Source organism: Oncorhynchus tshawytscha, linkage group LG02 (assembly GCF_018296145.1).
Source record: "Oncorhynchus tshawytscha isolate Ot180627B linkage group LG02, Otsh_v2.0, whole genome shotgun sequence".
In the NCBI taxonomy this organism is placed as follows: Eukaryota; Metazoa; Chordata; class Actinopteri; order Salmoniformes; family Salmonidae; genus Oncorhynchus; species Oncorhynchus tshawytscha.
The window spans coordinates 8,424,644-8,446,060 of record NC_056430.1 but is presented as its reverse complement, the minus strand read 5'-3'; the positions used below and the strand labels follow the sequence as shown (position 1 = coordinate 8,446,060).

The window sequence follows — 21,417 nt, the reverse complement described above, 5'->3', positions numbered from 1 at the left end:
AAATAAAAACGGATCTGAAGTCAATATCGCGTTATTTTGGCCTAATTCAACGTTTCTACTTCGGAATGGAAAGCTGATCCTATATATTTTTGCCTACGAGAAACGCCATTGATCCTTCATTACGTGGTCTGGTGGCAACAGCTGTAAATCCTACCAGCTCTAATGTCCCTGCTAGAATCATGAAAATGCATTACACAATTGAATTAAGGTAGTGAAAAATAAAGTTAAAGAAAAAAAAAATGCTTTCTCGTTTATTGAAGGAGCATCATGCAAAGCAAAACGAGAGAAAAGAACTCCAAGGTAAATGAACGTGTCGTGTGTTGCTGCAGCTGGTTATTAATGCTTTAAAAAACACCAACAACATTAGCTAGAAAATATAGTTAGCTGCAACAATAAGGTTCTAGTTAGTTGGACTTAGAACAACTATTTGAAATGCATGAGTCGAGCAAATGGTCAATTTCTTGACGTTAGATGTATAGCTAGTTAGCTCTGGTCTCTTCGTGCTACAACAACTCACACTGACGCCCTGACGCCTATACCGCATATATATATATGTGTGGTTATATGCAGTACATTTACTCCAATGGTTACTCAAGTTTGGGCGAATACAGGCAATTTAGCTAAATGTGAGACGGTACCGTTGTTGACTTGATGGCTAACATAGCTACGTTATGCCTTTCCACCATGACATGATAGGTGGGGTGTATTCATTCCGGGGGGCGGCTACCTACATGTGTCCAATAACTACAAACTCTAGTTTTGCGCCGTTTGGTTATTAAACGGTAAACGTTTTCTGTAAGTGCATTCATTACGCATATTTTGCAAACAGAAACAATTTACTGCAAAAACTATTCACGTTTTGCAACGAAAATGAGTGTCTATTGAAGAAATTCAGGTAGGATCCTCCCTTCCGTTGTGGTCGATTTGCTTCTATTTGTTTGTTAAACGGTTTCCGTTGCAAGATGTAATGAATACACTCCTGTTTTCTTCTGCCCTGCTCAGAGAGACGCAGACGAGAGGCAATTGCAGCTGCCACCTGTCTAACAGAAGCCTTGGTAGATCACCTTAATGTTGGGTATGTGAATATATAACTAGTAGCTACCTTGTGGTGTTTACCCAGTAGGGACCTATAAAATATGTTTTTAATTTTAGCTTGAATATGTTTTTGTTTTTCCCTATTTTTTTTAAATTTTGTATTTTTTAATTTCACCTTTATTTAACCAGGTAGGCAAGTTGAGAACACCTTTATTTAACCAGGTAGGCAAGTTGAGAACACCTTTATTTAACCAGGTAGGCAAGTTGAGAACAAGTTCTCATTTACAACCTGGCCAAGATAAAGCATAGCAGTGTGAACAGACAACACAGAGTTACACATGGAGTAAACAATTAACAAGTCAATAACACAGAATTTTCATTTTTTTTTTATTAAAAAAAGAAAAGAAAGAGTCTATATACATTGCGCAAAAGGCATGAGGAGGTAGGCGAATAATTACAATTTAGCAGATTAACACGAGTGATAAATGATCAGATGGTCATGTACAGGTAGAGATATTGGTGTGCAAAGGAGCAGAAAAGTAAATAAATAAAAACAGTATGGGGATGAGGTAGGTAAATTGGTTGGGCTATTTACCAATGGACTATGAACAGCTGCAGCGATCGGTTAGCTGCTCAGATAGCAGATGTTTAAAGTTTTCGCTCTCAAATGTATTTATATAGAAGCTGTTTAAGGAGCCGTTTGGACCTAGACTCGGCCCTCCGGTACCGCTCGCCGTGCGGTAGCCGAGAGAACAGTCTGACTTGGGTGGCTGGAGTCTTGGACAATTTTTGGGGCTTTTCTTTGACACCGCCTGGTATAGAGTTCCTGGATGGCAGGAAGTTTGATCTAGTGGCGGCGACAAAGAAAAGCACCATACAGGACTTGACTACCATTGTTGCGCCACTACATTCAATTGCAGTATAAAGTCAAGTGTAGAAACCTACTTTTTTTTTTTTTGTTGAGATTATGGATTTCATGAGGACTTTTTTAAATATTTTTTTTACACTTTCATAATCACTACTTCCTGTCTAATTTCTCTTCAGTATCCAATAGAATGTCTTTGCACATACGATGTCATCAGTTCAACCTCATCATTGATTTGTTAGAAGTTGCTTAGGCCTACATCCTTATGTCAAATCGTCTGATGGCCATGTCTCATTTAAGTGTTGTTATACTCATCTTCCAGTTGTTTCATTCCAGGGTGGCCCAGGCGTACGTGAACCAGAGGAAGCTGGACCACGAGGTGAAGACGCTACAGGTGCAGGCCGGCCAGTTCTCCAAGCAGACCGCTCAGTGGATCAGTATGGTGGAAGGCTTTAACCAAGCCCTGAAGGTATACAGACACTGTACAGTGTGGTCTTAGATTAGTAGCTATTTCCCCCTAAGTCCTTTTATGTTTGTTGAATGATAGCAGGCCCCAAAATGGCCCCATGAGTGTTTCAAACCTGAAGAGAAGTACGATATAAGTTTCCTTTGGGATCAGAACAAATTGGTATTTTTTTCGTCACCAGAGGCCTAGATGTTAGTTTACTATTCAACCCGGTTTTAATGTAAGGTTAGTTTTTTAGTTAAACACAGTGTGTGATACTTAACATTTAGTAAGCCTCAAGCTCATCAGAGCAATATATATCACTGACTCCCGACAGATGGTGAGCTACTGTTTTTACGTACCAAGGCTCACACTCCGCTTTAAGCCAATCTCTGCCTGTGTTAACATTGACACCAGTCGATGACTAAGGTATGGAGGGAAATCCAAACCCTTGTTGTTGAACATATAAACACCATATTCCCTCTCTCGGTCTGTCTGTCAGGAACAGACCGAGACCGAGATCTTCCAGGAAGCTGTATTAGAGGTGCGTAAGGAATGTGTCCTGTACAGTCACATACCTTGACTTGGTCAAGAAAAGAGGGTGAGCGAGAGAGTAAGGTTGATATGTTTTGAGTGTAGAGGTGGTGGGGTGGCCTAGTGGTTAGAGTGTAGAGGTAGCAGGGTGGCCTAGTGGTTAGAGTGTAGAGGTGGCAGGGTGGTTCTAGTGGTTAGAGTGTAGAGGCGGCAGGGTGGCCTAGTGGTTAGAGTGTAGAGGCGGCAGGTAGCCTAGTGGTTAGAGTGTAGAGGCGGCAGGGTAGCCTAGTGGTTAGAGTGTAGAGGCGGCAGGGTGGCCTAGTGGTTAGAGTGTAGAGGTGGCAGGGTGGCCTAGTGGTTAGAGTGTAGAGGCGGCAGGGTGGCCTAGTGGTTAGAGTGTGTGGCAGGGAGGTGGCAGGGTGGCCTAGTGGTTAGAGTGTAGAGGTGGCAGGGTGGCCTAGTGGTTAGAGTGTAGAGGCGGCAGGGTGGCCTAGTGGTTAGTGTGTAGAGGTGGCAGGGTGGGCCTAGTGGTTAGAGTGTAGAGGTGGCAGGGTGGCCTAGTGGTTAGAGTGTAGAGGTGGCAGGGTGGCCTAGTGGTTAGAGTGTAGAGGCAGGGTAGCCTAGTGGTTAGAGGCAGGGTAGAGTGTAGAGGTGGCAGGGTAGCCTAGTGGTTATAGTGTAGAGGCGGCAGAAAGCCTAGTGGTTAGAGTGTAGAGGCGGCAGGGTAGCCTAGTGGTTAGAGTGTAAGGCGGCAGGGTAGCCTAGTGGTTAGAGTGTAGAGGTGGCAGGTAGCCTAGTGGTTAGAGTGTAGAGGCAGGGTAGTCTAGTGGTTAGAGTGTAGAGGGGGCAGGGTAGCCTAGTGGTTAGAGTGTAGAGGTGGCAGGGTAGCCTAGTGGTTAGAGTGTAGAGGCGGCAGGGTAGCCTAGTGGTTCAAGGCGGCAGGGTAGCCTAGTGGTTAGAGTGTAGAGGCGGCAGGGTAGCCTAGTGGTTAGAGTGTAGAGGCGGCAGGGTAGCCTAGTGGGTTAGAGCAGGGTAGCCTAGTGGGTGTGTAGGGTGGCCTAGTGGTTAGAGTGTAGATGGCGGCAGGGTGGCCTAGTGGTTAGAGTGTAGAGGCGGCAGGGTAGCCTAGTGGTTAGAGTGTAGAGGCGGCAGGGTAGCCTAGTGGTTAGAGTGTAGAGGCGGCAGGGTAGCCTAGTGGTTAGAGTGTAGAGGCGGCAGGGTAGCCTAGTGGTTAGAGTGTAGAGGCGGCAGGGTAGCCTAGTGGTTAGAGTGTAGAGGCGGCAGGGTAGCCTAGTGGTTAGAGTGTAGAGGCGGCAGGGTGGCCAGAGTGGAGAGGCGGCAGGGTGGCCTAGTGGTTAGAGTGTAGAGGCGGCAGGGTGGCCTAGTGGTTAGAGTGTAGAGGCGGCAGGGTGGCCTAGTGGTTAGAGTGTAGAGGCGGCAGGGTGGCCTAGTGGTTAGTGTGTAGAGGCGGCAGGGTGGGCCTAGTGGTTAGAGTGTAGAGACGGCAGGGTGGCCTAGTGGTTAGAGTGTAGAGGTGGCAGGTAGCCTAGTGGTTAGAGTGTAGAGGCAGGCAGCCTAGTGGTTAGAGTGTAGAGGGGGCAGGGTAGCCTAGTGGTTAGAGTGTAGAGGCGGCAGGGTGGCCTAGTGGTTAGAGTGTAGAGGCGGCAGGGTGGCCTAGTGGTTAGTGTGTAGAGGCGGCAGGGTGGCCTAGTGGTTAGTGTGTAGAGGCGGCAGGGTGGGCCTAGTGGTTAGAGTGTAGAGACGGCAGGGTGGCCTAGTGGTTAGAGTGTAGAGGTGGCGGGTAGCCTAGTGGTTAGAGTGTAGAGGCGGCAGGGTGGCCAGAGTGGAGAGGCGGCAGGGTGGCCTAGTGGTTAGAGTGTAGAGGCGGCAGGGTGGCCTAGTGGTTAGAGTGTAGAGGCGGCAGGGTGGCCTAGTGGTTAGAGTGTAGAGGCGGCAGGGTGGGCCTAGTGGTTAGAGTGTAGAGGCGGCAGGGTGGCCTAGTGGTTAGAGTGTAGAGACGGCAGGGTGGCCTAGTGGTTAGAGTGTAGAGGTGGCAGGTAGCCTAGTGGTTAGAGTGTAGAGGCAGGCAGCCTAGTGGTTAGAGTGTAGAGGGGGCAGGGTAGCCTAGTGGTTAGAGTGTAGAGGCGGCAGGGTGGCCTAGTGGTTAGAGTGTAGAGGCGGCAGGGTGGCCTAGTGGTTAGTGTGTAGAGGCGGCAGGGTGGCCTAGTGGTTAGTGTGTAGAGGCGGCAGGGTGGGCCTAGTGGTTAGAGTGTAGAGACGGCAGGGTGGCCTAGTGGTTAGAGTGTAGAGGTGGCGGGTAGCCTAGTGGTTAGAGTGTAGAGGTGGCGGGGTAGTCTAGTGGTTAGAGTGTAGAGGGGGCGGGGTAGTCTAGTGGTTAGAGTGTAGAGGTGGCGGGTAGCCTAGTGGTTAGAGTGTAGAGGTGGCGGGGTAGTCTAGTGGTTAGAGTGTAGAGACAGCAGGTAGCCTAGTGGTTAGAGTGTAGAGGCAGGCAGCCTAGTGGTTAGAGTGTAGAGGGGGCAGGGTAGCCTAGTGGTTAGAGTGTAGAGGCGGCAGGGTGGCCTAGTGGTTAGAGTGTAGAGGCGGCAGGGTGGCCTAGTGGTTAGAGTGTAGAGGCGGCAGGGTGGCCTAGTGGTTAGTGTGTAGAGGCGGCAGGGTGGCCTAGTGGTTAGAGTGTAGAGGCGGCAGGGTGGCCTAGTGGTTAGTGTGTAGAGGCGGCAGGGTGGGCCTAGTGGTTAGAGTGTAGAGACGGCAGGGTGGCCTAGTGGTTAGAGTGTAGAGGTGGCGGGGTAGTCTAGTGGTTAGAGTGTAGAGGGGCGGGCGGGGTAGTCTAGTGGTTAGAGTGTAGAGGGGCGGGGTAGCCTAGTGGTTAGAGTGTAGAGGCGGCGGGGTAGCCTAGTGGTTAGAGTGTAGAGCGGCGGCGGGGTAGCCTAGTGGTTAGAGTGTAGAGGCGGCGGGGTAGCCTAGTGGTTAGAGTGTAGAGGCGGCAGGGTGGCCTAGTGGTTAGTGTGTAGAGGCGGCAGGGTGGGCCTAGTGGTTAGAGTGTAGAGACGGCAGGGTGGCCTAGTGGTTAGAGTGTAGAGGTGGCGGGTAGCCTAGTGGTTAGAGTGTAGAGGTGGCGGGGTAGTCTAGTGGTTAGAGTGTAGAGGCGGCAGGGTGGCCTAGTGGTTAGAGTGTAGAGGCGGCAGGGTGGCCTAGTGGTTAGTGTGTAGAGGCGGCAGGGTGGGCCTAGTGGTTAGAGTGTAGAGACGGCAGGGTGGCCTAGTGGTTAGAGTGTAGAGACGGCAGGGTGGCCTAGTGGTTAGAGTGTAGAGGCGGCAGGGTGGCCTAGTGGTTAGAGTGTAGAGGCGGCAGGGTGGCCTAGTGGTTAGAGTGTAGAGGTGGCAGGTAGCCTAGTGGTTAGAGTGTAGAGGCAGGCAGCCTAGTGGTTAGAGTGTAGAGGGGGCAGGGTAGCCTAGTGGTTAGAGTGTAGAGGCGGCAGGGTGGCCTAGTGGTTAGAGTGTAGAGGCGGCAGGGTGGCCTAGTGGTTAGTGTGTAGAGGCGGCAGGGTGGCCTAGTGGTTAGTGTGTAGAGGCGGCAGGGTGGGCCTAGTGGTTAGAGTGTAGAGACGGCAGGGTGGCCTAGTGGTTAGAGTGTAGAGGTGGCGGGTAGCCTAGTGGTTAGAGTGTAGAGGTGGCGGGGTAGTCTAGTGGTTAGAGTGTAGAGGGGCGGGGTAGTCTAGTGGTTAGAGTGTAGAGGTGGCGGGTAGCCTAGTGGTTAGAGTGTAGAGGTGGCGGGGTAGTCTAGTGGTTAGAGTGTAGAGACGGCAGGTAGCCTAGTGGTTAGAGTGTAGAGGCAGGCAGCCTAGTGGTTAGAGTGTAGAGGGGGCAGGGTAGCCTAGTGGTTAGAGTGTAGAGGCGGCAGGGTGGCCTAGTGGTTAGAGTGTAGAGGCGGCAGGGTGGCCTAGTGGTTAGTGTGTAGAGGCGGCAGGGTGGCCTAGTGGTTAGAGTGTAGAGGCGGCAGGGTGGCCTAGTGGTTAGTGTGTAGAGGCGGCAGGGTGGGCCTAGTGGTTAGAGTGTAGAGCGGCAGGGTGGCCTAGTGGTTAGAGTGTAGAGGTGGCGGGGGTAGTCTAGTGGTTAGAGTGTAGAGGGGGCGGGGTAGTCTAGTGGTTAGAGTGTAGAGGGGGCGGGGTAGCCTAGTGGTTAGAGTGTAGAGGCGGCGGGGTAGCCTAGTGGTTAGAGTGTAGAGGCGGCGGGGTAGCCTAGTGGTTAGAGTGTAGAGGCGGCGGGGTAGCCTAGTGGTTAGAGTGTAGAGGCGGCAGGGTAGCCTAGTGGTTAGAGTGTAGAGGCGGCAGGGTAGCCTAGTGGTTAGAGTGTAGAGGCGGCAGGGTAGCCTAGTGGTTAGAGTGTAGAGGCGGCAGGGTAGCCTAGTGGTTAGAGTGTAGAGGCGGCAGGGTAGCCTAGTGGTTAGAGTGTAGAGGCGGCAGGGTGGCCTAGTGGTTAGTGTGTAGAGGCGGCAGGGTGGCCTAGTGGTTAGTGTGTAGAGGCGGCAGGGTGGGCCTAGTGGTTAGAGTGTAGAGACGGCAGGGTGGCCTAGTGGTTAGAGTGTAGAGGTGGCGGGTAGCCTAGTGGTTAGAGTGTAGAGGTGGCGGGTAGCCTAGTGGTTAGAGTGTAGAGGTGGCGGGTAGCCTAGTGGTTAGAGTGTAGAGGTGGCGGGGTAGTCTAGTGGTTAGAGTGTAGAGGCGGCAGGGTAGCCTAGTGGTTAGAGTGTAGAGACGGCAGGTAGCCTAGTGGTTAGAGTGTAGAGGCAGGCAGCCTAGTGGTTAGAGTGTAGAGAGGGGGCAGGGTAGCCTAGTGGTTAGAGTGTAGAGGCGGCAGGGTGGCCTAGTGGTTAGAGTGTAGAGGCGGCAGGGTGGCCTAGTGGTTAGAGTGTAGAGGCGGCAGGGTGGCCTAGTGGTTAGTGTGTAGAGGCGGCAGGGTGGGCCTAGTGGTTAGAGTGTAGAGACGGCGGGGTGGCCTAGTGGTTAGAGTGTAGAGGCGGCAGGGTAGCCTAGTGGTTAGAGTGTAGAGGCGGCAGGGTAGCCTAGTGGTTAGAGTGTTGGACTAGTAACTGGAAGGTTGCAAGTTCAAATCCCCGAGCTGACAAGGTACAAATCTGTCGTTCTGCCCCTGAACAGGCCGTTAAACCACTGTTCCTAGGCCGTCATTGAAAATAAGAATTTGTTCTTAGCTGACTTACCTAGTTAAATAAAGGTACAATAAAAAAAGAGATATCATGGCATCCACCTATTTCGCCTTCCGGATCTGCAGTGGAAGGTGGCCGAGCTACAGTGACGTATGTCCGAACATGAGACATCCTGAAACTCTATGGAAAAGAGAGAGACTCTCACGAACACGATGGTGACCCATACAAACATATGGAGGTCGTTTTGTGGAAACCAAAATAAGGGGTTAAATATGTCCCCCCCGCAAAAAAAAATATTTCCTGAACTAGATAGATATCAGAAAACGTATTCCTTATGATCTAGACATGTTTTTATTTGTGTGTTATTCCGTGCGTTTGTATGGGCTATAGTAGCAAAAGCCAAATGTCATATTTTATAATTTAAAATAATAATAATTATACCCAAAGTTCAAAATAGCTAAATGACTAATAGTCTGACCATCTTCAAACAATTCCATATGTCAGCTTAGTAGAGGTTAAATAGCTCTGAGTCATCTCTGTCACAGCTCACTGTTGGCTTTGTCATTAACAGGATATATGTACATAATGTACATCAACTTTCAGGACTGTCTGACGATTAAATGTCAGGTGCTCCCCTCCTCCTTGTCATAAAGTTGATAATGCCCCTCCTTGTCATAAAGTTGATAATGCCCCTCCTTGTCATAAAGTTGATAATGCCCCCCCTCCTTGTCATAAAGTTGATAATGCCCCCCTCCTTGTCATAAAGTTGATAATGCCCCCCCTCCTTGTCATAAAGTTGATAATGCCCCCTTGTCATAAAGTTGATAATGCCTCCTTGTCATAAAGTTGATAATGCCCCTCCTTGTCATAAAGTTGATAATGCCCCTCCTTGTCATAAAGTTGATAATGCCTCCTTGTCATAAAGTTGATAATGCCTCCTTGTCATAAAGTTGATAATGCCCCCTCGTCATAAAGTTGATAATGCCCCTCGTCATAAAGTTGATAATGCCCCTCCTTGTCATAAAGTTGATAATGCCCCTCCTTGTCATAAAGTTGATAATGCCCCTCCTTGTCATAAAGTTGATAATGCCCCTCCTTGTCATAAAGTTGATAATGCCCCCCTCCTTGTCATAAAGTTGATAATGCCCCCTCCTTGTCATAAAGTTGATAATGCCCCCTCCTTGTCATAAAGTTGATAATGCCTCCTTGTCATAAAGTTGATAATGCCTCCTTGTCATAAATGATAATGCCCCTCCTTGTCATAAAGTTGATAATGCCCCTCCTTGTCATAAAGTTGATAATGCCCCCTCCTTGTCATAAAGTTGATAATGCCCCCCCTCCTTGTCATAAAGTTGATAATGCCCCCTTGTCATAAAGTTGATAATGCCTCCTTGTCATAAAGTTGATAATGCCTCCTTGTCATAAAGTTGATAATGCCCCTCCTTGTCATAAAGTTGATAATGCCCCTCCTTGTCATAAAGTTGATAATGCCCCCTCCTTGTCATAAAGTTGATAATGCCCTCCTTGTCATAAAGTTGATAATGCCTCCTTGTCCCCCTTGTCATAAAGTTGATAATGCCCCCCCTCCTTGTCATAAAGTTGATAATGCCCCCCTTGTCATAAAGTTGATAATGCCCCCCCTTGTCATAAAGTTGATAATGCCCCTCCTTGTCATAAAGTTGATAATGCCCCTCCTTGTCATAAAGTTGATAATGCCCCCCTCCTTGTCATAAAGTTGATAATGCCCCTTGTCATAAAGTTGATAATGCCCCCCTTGTCATAAAGTTGATAATGCCCCCCTTGTCATAAAGTTGATAATGCCCCTCCTTGTCATAAAGTTGATAATGCCTCCTTGTCATAAAGTTGATAATGCCCCCCCTCCTTGTCATAAAGTTGATAATCCCCCCCCTCCTTGTCATAGTTGATAATGCCCCCCTTGTCATAAAGTTGATAATGCCCCCCTCCTTGTCATAAAGTTGATAATGCCCCCTCCTTGTCATAAAGTTGATAATGCCTCCTTGTCATAAAGTTGATAATGCCCCCCCTTGTCATAAAGTTGATAATGCCCCCCCTTGTCATAAAGTTGATAATGCCCCTCCTTGTCATAAAGTTTAATGCACCCCCATTGTCCTAAAGTTGATAATGCCCCCCCCCCTCCTTGTCATAAAGTTGATAATGCCCCCTCCTTGTCATAAAGTTGATAATGCCCCCCCTCCTTGTCATAAAGTTGATAATGCCCCCTTGTCATAAAGTTGATAATGCCCCCCCCCCTCCTTGTCATAAAGTTGATAACCCCCCTCCTTGTCATAAAGTTGATAATGCCCCCCCCTTGTCATAAAGTTGATAATGCCCCCTTGTCATAAAGTTGATAATCCCCCTTGTCATAAAGTTGATAATGCCCCCCTCCGTCATAAAGTTGATAATGCCCCCTTGTCATAAAGTTGATTCCCCCCCTTGTCATAAAGTTGATAATGCCCCCCCTTGTCCCCCTTGTCATAAAGTCGATAATGCCCCCCCCGTCATAAAGTCGATAAATCCCCCCTTGTCCCCCCTTGTCATAAAGTTGATAATGCCCCCCCCTTGTCATAAAGTTGATATAATAATGCCCCCCCTTGTCATAAAGTTGATAATGCCCCCCCCTTGTCATAAAGTTGATAATTCCCGTCATAAAGTTGATAATGCCCCCCCCCCCCTTGTCATAAAGTTGATAATTCCCCCTCCGTCATAAAGTTGATAATTGCCCCCCTCCGTCATAAAGTTGATAATTCCCCCTTGTCATAAAGTTGATAATGCCCCCCTTGTCATAAAGTTGATAATGCCCCCCTTGTCATAAAGTTGATAATGCCCCATAAAGTTGATAATTGTCATAAAGTTGATAATGCCCCATTGTCCTAAAGTTGATAATGCCCCATAAAGTTGATAATGACCCACTTTGTCATAATGTTGATAATGCCCCCCCCCTCGTCATAAAGTTGATAATGCCCCCCTCCTTGTCATAAAGTTGATAATCATTGTCATTGTCCTAAAGTTGATAATGCCCCCCTCCTTGTCATAAAGTTGATAATGCCCCCCATTGTCCTAAAGTTGATAATTCCCCCCCCCCCTCCTTGTCATAAAGTTGATAATGCCCCCCCTGCCCCCTTGTCATAAAGTTGATAATGCCCCCCTCGTCATAAAGTTGATAATGCCCCCCCCCTCCTTGTCATAAAGTTGATAATGCCCCCCTCCTTGTCATAAAGTTGATAATGCCCCCTCTCCTTGTCATAAAGTTGATAATGACCCCCCTCCTTGTCATAAAGTTGATAATGCCCCCTCCTTGTCATAAAGTTGATAATGCCCCCTTGTCATAAAGTTGATAATGCCCCCTTGTCATAAAGTTGATAATGCTCCCCCCCTTGTCATAAAGTTGATAATGCCCAATCTGCAACCATTTGAATTCCTCACAATCAAATGTGTACCAAGAGATTTCTGATTATAATCACAGCCGAATATCCCTTGTCATAAAATCGATAATGCCCCCCCCCCTTGTCATAAAGTCGATAAATGCCCCCCCCCTTGTCATAAAGTTGATAATGCCCCCCTCCTTGTCATAAAGTTGATAAATGATCCCCCCTCCCTTGTCATAAAGTTGATAATGCCCCCCTTGTCATAAAGTTGATAATGCCCCCCTCCGTCATAAAGTTGATAATTCCCCCTTGTCATAAAGTTGATAATCCCCCTCCGTCATAAAGTTGATAATGCCCCCCCTCCGTCATAAAGTTGATAATTCCCCCTTGTCATAAAGTTGATAATGCCCCCCTTGTCATAAAGTTGATAATGCCCCCTTGTCATAAAGTTGATAATGCCCCATTGTCCTAAAGTTGATAATGCCCCCCTCCTTGTCATAAAGTTGATAATGCCCCCTCTTTGTCATAATGTTGATAATTCCCCCCCGTCATAAAGTTGATAATGCCCCCCTAATGCCCTCCTTGTCATAAAGTTGATAATGCCCCATTGTCCTAAAGTTGATAATGCCCCCCTCCTTGTCATAAAGTTGATAATGCCCCATTGTCCTAAAGTTGATAATGCCCCCCTCCTTGTCATAAAGTTGATAATGCCCCCCTCTTTGTCATAATGTTGATAATTGCACGCTCCAACCCCCCTCGTCATAAAGTTGATAATGACGGCCCCCCCCCTCCTTGTCATAAAGTTGATAATGCCCCCTCTCCTTGTCATAAAGTTGATAATGCCCCCTCTCCTTGTCATAAAGTTGATAATGCCCCCTCTCCTTGTCATAAAGTTGATAATGCCCCCTCTCCTTGTCATAAAGTTGATAATTCCCTCAACCCCCCTCGTCATAAAGTTGATAATTAGCCCCCCTCGTCATAAAGTTGATAATGACCCCCCTCCTTGTCATAAAGTTGATAATGCCCCCTCCTTGTCATAAAGTTGATAATGCCCCCCTCCTTGTCATAATTGATAATGCCGCCCCACCCCCCCCTTGTGGTAGGGAATAGCTGCAACACTTGTGTAGTCATTAACATGTAGGCTACTTATTCATGAGCTTCTGACATTCTTTAGTTGTAACTCTTCCCATTGTATCCTTAGTATTGACCCTAGCCTTTAACCTTTATGTTTTTGTTTTCTTTAGTTGTAACTCTTCCCATTGTATCCTTAGTATTGACCCTAGCCTTTAACCTTTATGTTTTTGTTTTCTTTAGTTGTAACTCTTCCCATTGTATCCTTAGTATTGACCCTAGCCTTTAACCTTTATTTTTTTGTTTTGAACAGGAAATCGGTGATGTGGAGAACTGGGCTCGCAGCATTGAGGTGGACATGAGAACCATCGCCACAGCTCTGGAGTACGTACACAAGGGTCAGCTCACATCAGCCTCTTCATAGATACGCTGAACCAAAACCTGGAACTGATAGCCTGCTGCTAGCTTCAGTAGCCTGATAGCCTGCTGCTAGCTTCAGTAGCCTGATAGCCTGCTGCTAGCTTCAGTAGCCTGATAGCCTGCTGCTAGCTTCAGTAGCCTGATAGCCTGCTGCTAGCTTCAGTAGCCTGAGCCTGATAGCCCTGCTGCTAGCTCAGTAGCCTGATAGCCTGCTGCTAGCTTCAGTAGCCTGATAGCCTGCTGCTAGCTTCAGTAGCCTGATAGCCTGCTGCTAGCTTCAGTAGCCTGATAGCCTGCTGCTAGCTAGCTTCAGTAGCCTGATAGCCTGCTGCTAGCTTCAGTAGCCTGATAGCCTGCTGCCTGATAGCCTGCTCAGTAGCCTGATAGCCTGCTGCTAGCTTCAGTAGCCTGATAGCCTGCTGCTAGCTTCAGTAGCCTGATAGCCTGCTGCTAGCGTCAGTAGCCTGATAGCCTGCTGCTAGCTTTCACTGTGAAAGAGTGGTTGACTTACCACGGATACCAGGATTCTGGTTTAAAAAAAAACAACTAAAAGCTGATGAACCATCTGAAAAGTTGATTCAAGGCTTCAGTAATGACTAAGGCTTTAAGGCTTGCCCAGTGTTCACGAGTGACACATTGTGTTACCGTAGGAACAGTATGTCTGTGGACAAATAAACCTTTTTTAACAGAGCGCCTATGACCCATCTGCAATGTTGTTTTGTCCTCAACCCTTTAATTGTTAAAGGTCTGTACCAAAATATATTAACTGTCGTGGAAATATCGGGAACTAATTGTCCACAGACCAGGTATAATGGGCAACAACTTCAGATGGGTTCCATGTGAATTTAGCAACACTCCTAATAATGATTTGGCTGTTTGTCCAAACATTGTTTCCTTTGTGAGTCAATCTGTGTAGGAGAACAAGACGAAGCATATGTATCTAAACCATTGTATGGGCAATGCAATGTTTTAACTAATCTTCTTTGGCAAAGGTCAATAGTTCAGATTGGTTTTAGTCTCTCTCTCTCTCTCTCTCTTTCTGGGGTACCAGTTAGTCATTCTCTGAAGTTATTCCATTTTCCTATTCCCATGAGGATGAATAGGATGTTGAAAATGTGGATTAGCTAGCGAGACGTTGGAACAAAAGAGGTCTGTTTGTGAAATAGTACCATGGAGAAATAGGATTTATTGGCTTGTAATTGGTCACCTGTTTAGAAGGAGAGACTTGTCTGGTAACTGCCATCTCTCCTGGATGACTAAAACTACCCAGTCTGGTTAAACCAGACTGAACGATGCGTTCACCAGTGACTTCCGTCTGGGTTAAACGGGTGGTATCTCTACCCTGTTTTTAATAAAAGCGACGTTAAGTCTCTTGCTTCTTGAAAAACCTTTTGGGTCATGCATGTTCAATTAATCGTTCTCTCTCTCTCACGGTGTATTTGTAGCCTGAGTGCCAGTCCGTTTCTGCTATCGTACCGACTCATTGTCACGCCAAAACACATTTAACCGTAATGGAGTTGACGAGAGCACAAAGGGATCTCGGGGAACCAGGCTATACGTGTCAAATGCTCGTTTTTCAACTCTGTTTTGATGTGACGTTTCTCTATTCTTGAATAAAGACATTTTACAGTCATGATGGTCGTTTTGTATTATTTTTGGACTGTGGAAATCCAGCTGAAAGGACAAAGTTAAAACGATGGAAGTTGTTTCATCACTAGGCACTAGAGCTCAATCACATTCCTGTTTAGTAACCTTTTCATTTGTGAATTCAATAACCCAAACGTCATGAGGTTGTCAGAATCTCTTTCATAAGTTCTGACAACCTCATGAGTTTGGGTTATTGCATTCACAAATGAATCTAAAATACACAATCAAACCCGTAGGTGATGAACACAGATGTGTTGGTCCACTCGCTGAATTGCTGAATGGTCCACTTATTCAGCGAGTGGACAGAGATGGTCCACTCGCTGAATAAGTGTGAGTGTTATTATATATTATTGAGTAGGCTTAGACCTGCTGAAGGTCGTAGTTCACCAGTTAAAGAGGAAAGGAGGTGCTTTGGAAGCATATTTTCTCATTCAAACAACATGCAATTGACCTGATTATGTACTCGGTTTAAAGGGTCAAGGAGGACCGGGCACGCCCCCATTCTCATCGACGGGGGCTGTAGTGGAGCAGGTTGAGAGCTTCAAGTTCCTTTGGCGTCCACATCATCAACAAACTAACATGGTCCAAGCACAACAAGACAGTCGTGAAGAGGGCACCACAAAACCTATTCCCCCTCAGGAGACTGAAAAGATTTGGCATGGGTCCTCAGATCCTTAAAAGGTTCCTCAGCTGCACCATCGAGAGCATCCTGACTGGTTGCATCACTGCCAAGTAAGGCAATTGTATCACTGCCTGGTATGGCAAACACCAGTCTCAATGTCAACAGTGAAGAAGTGACTCTGGGATGCTGGCCTAGGCAGAGTTGGCCAATAAAAGATTAAGATGGGTAAAAGAACACAGACACTGGACAGAGGAACTCTGCCTAGAAGTCCAGCATCCCAGAATCACCTCTTCACTGCTGACGTTGAGACTAGTGTTTTGTGGGTACTATTTAATGAAGCTGCCAGTTGAGGACTGTTTCTCAAACTAGACACTCTAATGTACTTGTCCTCTTTCTCAGTTGTGCACCGGGGCTTCCACTCCTCGTTCTATTCTGGTTAGAGACAGTTTACGCTGTTCTGTGAAGGGAGTAGTACACAGCGTTGTTCGAGATCTTCAGTTTCTTGGCAATTCCTCGCATGGAATCGCCTTCATTTCTCAGAACAAGAATAGACTGACGAGTTTCAGAAGAAAGGTCTTTGTGGCCATTTTGAGCCTGTAATCAAACCCACAAATGCTGATGCTCAACAAGACTAAAGAAGGCCAGTTGTTTTGCTTCTTTAATCAGTACAACAGTTTTCAGCTGCTAACATAATTGCAAAAGGGTTTTCTAATGATCAGTTGCCTTTTTAAAATTATAAACTTGGATTAGCTAACACAACGTGCCATTGGAACACAGGAGTGATGGTTTCTGATAATGGGCCTCTGTACACCTATGTAGATATTCCATTAAAAATCTGCTGTTTCCAACTACAATAGTCATTTACAACATTAACAATGTCTACACTATTTCTGATCTATTTGATGTTATTTTAATGGACAAAAAAACCCGACATTTTTAAGTGACCCCAAACTTTTGAATGGTATGGTACATGTAACTTTGATTTCTTATTCATTATTTTTTTTGAACTGCGTGGTTGGTTAAGGGCTTGTAAAGTAAGCATTTCACTGTAAGGTGTTGTATTCTGCGCATGTGACAAATACGATTTGATTTCAGGTCTCTCCATAGACCTAAATAGGATTAGTTTACCTTTAGTCTGTTAACCCTCTTTTACAGAACGGCTTGGTGATGTACAGTAAAATCTAACAATATTACATTGAAACATGAAGTTCCACAAGGTCACATTGAGCAGTTTTAGTATATTTGACAAATTTTTTAGACTAAAGACACCAAGACTGACAATTATCTGTATTATTAGAATACTAGATACTGGCAAATACATAACCTGAACAGCTGCTCAGCAAGGAAGGAGCCACTGCTCCAAAACCGCCATAACAAAGCCAGACTACGGTTTGCAACTGCACATGGGGACAAAGATGGTACTTTTTTTGGAGAAATGTCCTCTGGTCTGATGAAACAAAAAAAAGTACTGACCATCGTTATGTTTGGAGAAAAAAGGGAGGTGGGCTTGCAAGTCGAAGAACACCATCCCAACCGTGAAGCACGGGGGTTGCAGTATCATGTTGTGGAGGTGTTTTGCTGCAGGAGAGACTGGTGCACCTCACAAAATAGATGGCATCATGAGGCAGGAAAATGATGTGGATATATTGAAGCAACATCTCAAGACATCATTCAGGAAGTGGGACTTACAAATGGACAATGACCCCAAGCATACTTCCAAAATTGTGGCAAAATGGCTTAAGGACAACATATTTTGGAGTGGCCATCACAAACTGACTTGCCTAGTTACATAAAGGTAAAATAAATTTACCTAGGCAAGTCAGTTAAGAACAAATTCTTATTTTTCAATGACAGCCTAGGAACTGTGGGTTCACTGCCTGTTCAGGGGCAGAACGACAGCCTAGGAACTGTGGGTTAACTGCCTGTTCAGGGGCAGAACGACAACCTAGGAACAGTGGGTTAACTGCCTTGTTCAGGGGCAGAACGACAGCCTAGGAACTGTGGGTTCACTGCCTGTTCAGGGGCAGACCGACAGCCTAGGAACTGTGGGTTCACTGCCTTGTTCAGTGGCAGAACCATAGATTTTTACCTTGTCAGCTCGGGGATTCGATTTTGCAACCTTTCGGTTACTGACCCAACACTCTACCCACTAGGCTACCTGCCGCCCCTCTTGTCCACCTCCCTTAATTCCCAACCCACACACTCCAAATAAACCCCTCCACACACTCCATGTATACACACTCCAAATAAACCCCTCCACACACTCCATGTATACACACTCCAAATAAACCCCTCCACACACTCCACGTATACACACTCACAAATAAACCCCTCCACACACTCCATGTACACACAGCTTTCAGATTACAAATTGCACATTGTCTTAAAGGATCAACTAGGGGGAATAAAGCCCTTTCTCTGCCAGTCACTCACAGTGCTACTGGCTGCAAGGACCGAATTGTTATGGTCAGAGAGTAAAGAGGCAGACCTGTGGACCAGTAAACCACTGATAGCAGGTATGTTGGCATTTTTAATTTGAGGGAAAAGGTAGGTTGACTTTTTAAATTGAACAATACATAATTGTATAATTACAATTGAATACTTAAACAGAAAATATTGTATTGAGTACATTTTTGTTAAGTGATTCATGTAAAGTGGTACCCAATCATTTTAACTTAGAAGTATTACTAGATATTTACAGGGTGGCATAGCTGGTTCTGGTGCATGACATGTAGTCAATTGTATTTTTAAAAATATTTTATTTTACTAAAATATTACGTCATATTATACTAAATGCTCCGGGTGTACTAAGCCTTCGCACAGATTTGTATGTTATTATCCCGAGGGGAAAGGATCATGTAGATAAAGGACAAGAGTAAATGAGGACAGTTTCATGTGCTCAGCTTTATGTCCTTTATTCCTCCTTCAAACAAAGAGACGCACGTGAGTTACTGTCCTCTAACCATCACACTACTGTCCTCTAACCATCACACTACTGTCCTCTAACCATCACACTACTGTCCTCTAACCATCACACTACTGTCCTCTAACCATCACACTACTGTCCTCTAACCATCACACTACTGTTCTCTAACCATCACACTACTGTCCTCTAACTGTCTCACTCTACTGTCCTCTAACTGTCACACACTACTGTCCTCTAACATCACACTACTGTCCTTTAACCATCACACTACTGTCCTCTAACCATCACACTACTGTCCTCTAACTGTCTCACTAGTGACTGTCCTCTAACCATCTCACTAGTTACTGTCCTCTAACCATCACACTACTGTTCTCTAACCGTCTCACTAGTTACTGTCCTCTAACCATCACACTACTGTCCTCTAACCATCACACTACTGTCCTCTAACCATCACACTACTGTCCTCTAACCGTCACACTACTGTCCTCTAACCGTCACACTACTGTCCTCTAACCATCACACTACTGTCCTCTAACCATCACACTACTGTCCTCTAACCGTCACACTACTGTCCTCTAACATCACACTACTGTCCTCTAACCATCACACTACTGTCCTCTAACTGTCTCACTAGTGACTGTCCTCTAACCGTCTCACTAGTTACTGTCCTCTAACCATCACACTACTGTTCTAACCTAACCGTCTCACTAGTTACTGTCCTCTAACCATCACACTACTGTCCTCTAACCATCACACTACTGTCCTCTAACCATCACACTACTGTCCTCTAACCGTCACACTACTGTCCTCTAACCGTCACACTACTGTCCTCTAACCATCACACTACTGTCCTCTAACCATCACACTACTGTCCTCTAACCATCACACTACTGTTCTCTAACTGTCTCACTAGTTACTGTCCTCTAACTGTCACACTAGTTACTGTCCTCTAACTGTCACACTAGTTACTGTTCTCTAACCATCACACTACTGTCCTCTAACCATCACACTACTGTTCTCTAACTGTCTCACTACTGTCCTCTAACCGCCTCACTAGTTACTGTCCTCTAACTGTCACTCTACTGTCCTCTAACTGTCACTCTACTGTCCTCTAACTGTCACTCTACTGTCCTCTAACTGTCACTCTACTGTCCTCTAACTGTCACACTAGTTACTGTCCTCTAACTGTCACTCTACTGTCCTCTAACTGTCACTCTACTGTCCTCTAACTGTCACTCTACTGTCCTCTAACTGTCACTCTACTGTCCTCTAACTGTCACACTAGTTACTGTCCTCTAACCATCACACTACTGTCCTCTAACTGTCTCACTAGTTACTGTCCTCTATCACACTACTGTCCTCTGTCACACTAGTTACTGTCCTCTAACCGTCTCACTAGTTACTGTCCTCTAACCATCACACTACTGTCCTCTAACCATCACACTACTGTCCTCTAACTGTCTCACTACTGTCCTCTAACCGTCTCACTAGTTACTGTCCTCTAACTGTCACTCTACTGTCCTCTAACTGTCACACTACTGTCCTCTAACTGTCTCACTAGTTATTGTCCTCTAACCATCACTCTACTGTCCTCTAACTGTCACTCTACTGTCCTCTAACTGTCACTCTACTGTCCTCTAACTGTCTCACTAGTTATTGTCCTCTAACCATGACGTATAGAGATGTGAAAAGGAAGGCGATGATTGAAATCGGTTAGTCTATATGATGTACATTTTAATTTGTGATTTTACGGCTAATATACATGTAGTTACAGGTGAGCCAGGCAATATCCAGTCCTACAAGTGTTATTCCTGCTGGTGTATTAATTTGTTCCTGTTTCCCAACACCCTCGTTGGTCCGTGCACCTTGCTTATATACAGTATGTGTCCCTTTCTCCAGTGTGATTTCCAGGATGTCCCAATCTATTCCACCCCCAGCCTAATAAGCCTAATACGTTTGGAACGATGAGAGTCTTACTGAGAGTCTTGAACAGAGACATTGTTTTTTTTTTTAGTTGCTACATACCAAATCGAGGCCCTGCCCTAAACCCCTCATCCTCGTCCCAATGCCTCTTGTGTTTCATAAGATCTTTAAGAGCCTTATCCCAAGATTCCTCATGCGCTCTGACGAAACCAGCTGCCCACATTGTGCACGTCATTCTCTAAATACCTCACTGGAAAGCCCCCAAAACACAGTGTTTTAAGACTTCAGATTAATTTGATCCTTGTCACAATAGAACACCCTATAAAGTAGACTCCACATGATTGAGAATTGTTATTTTTGGACTTTCACTGGATGGTGTTTTGGGGTTGAGTCATTTCACTGGATGGTGTTTTGGGGTTGAGTCATTTCACTGGATGGTGTTTTGGGGTTGAGTCATTTCACTGGATGGTGTTTTGGGGTTGAGTCATTTCACTGGATGGTGTTTTGGGGTTGAGTCATTTCACTGCGTGGTGTTTTGGGGTTGAGTCATTTCACTGGGGGTTTTGGGGAGTCATTTCACTGCGTGGTGTTTTGGGGTTGAGTCATTTCACTGCGTGGTGTTTTGGGGTTGAGTCATTTCACTGGGTGGTGTTTTGGGGTTGAGTCATTTCACTGCGTGGTGTTTTGGGGTTGAGTCATTTCACTGGGTGGTGTTTTGGGGTTGAGTCATTTCACTGGGTGGTGTTTTGGGGTTGAGTCATTTCACTGAGGCCTGTATCTTGCTGTATCTTACAATGAACACTCTACCAACTTTACTTACTTAAAATTCCTTATTGTCTCATTTACTTTGTCCCGGTGTACTACTTACAACAATATATACAGAGGCAGCAGCTGATCAGCAGATAATGTCACAGCAGGACACATACTGCAACAGGTTTCCACCAAATAGGTCTTGCACAGGTAGTGTTGATAACATTTTGTAATTTGTTGTTTTGTCCAGGCTTCACAGGGATTCATTTTTCTACACCCCCATAAAATCCCTTCTCGGAACTCATTGTGGATATGGATTCTGTGTACCAGTATTTAGGGTGAGATCTATTGTGTTTCTTTAAACTCTTGTTAACTCTCATAACTCTCAATTTTCTTTATGAAATAATCCTATGTGAATCTGCATGAAAACACCCCTTCACTTTTCTATCAAAGTCATAATAATGACATAATATTGGCATGACATTCTGTCAATGTCATATTTCAACATACCTGACATTGAACATCAATGGATTTGTTTTGTTGAATTTGCAACAACAACAACAACAAAAACGTCGGTCAACAAGCACAATTTTTCTGTCTCGTTCTAACCTA

The 21,417-nt window shown here is 45.8% G+C and overlaps 1 protein-coding gene and 1 pseudogene across 2 annotated transcripts; both read left to right on the top strand.

Annotated features, from left to right (window-relative positions):
• Positions 1-15,118, top strand: LOC112237062 (biogenesis of lysosome-related organelles complex 1 subunit 1). Of its 2 annotated transcripts, XM_042329935.1 has the most exons (5): positions 1-300; positions 1,003-1,075; positions 2,237-2,369; positions 12,831-12,901; positions 15,059-15,118. In XM_042329935.1, exons 1-5 carry the CDS (start codon positions 240-242, stop codon positions 15,105-15,107), a joined length of 387 nt encoding a protein of 128 aa, XP_042185869.1. In that variant the 5' UTR covers positions 1-239; the 3' UTR covers positions 15,108-15,118. The 2 variants fall into 2 exon arrangements, with proteins under 2 accessions (XP_042185869.1, XP_042185871.1); XM_042329937.1 differs by lacking the exon at positions 15,059-15,118 and having other exon boundaries at positions 10-300; positions 12,831-13,107.
• Positions 15,119-20,632: 5,514 nt separating this feature from the next.
• LOC112262710 overlaps positions 20,633-21,417 on the top strand; it is a 10,171-nt pseudogene continuing 9,386 nt past the window's right edge.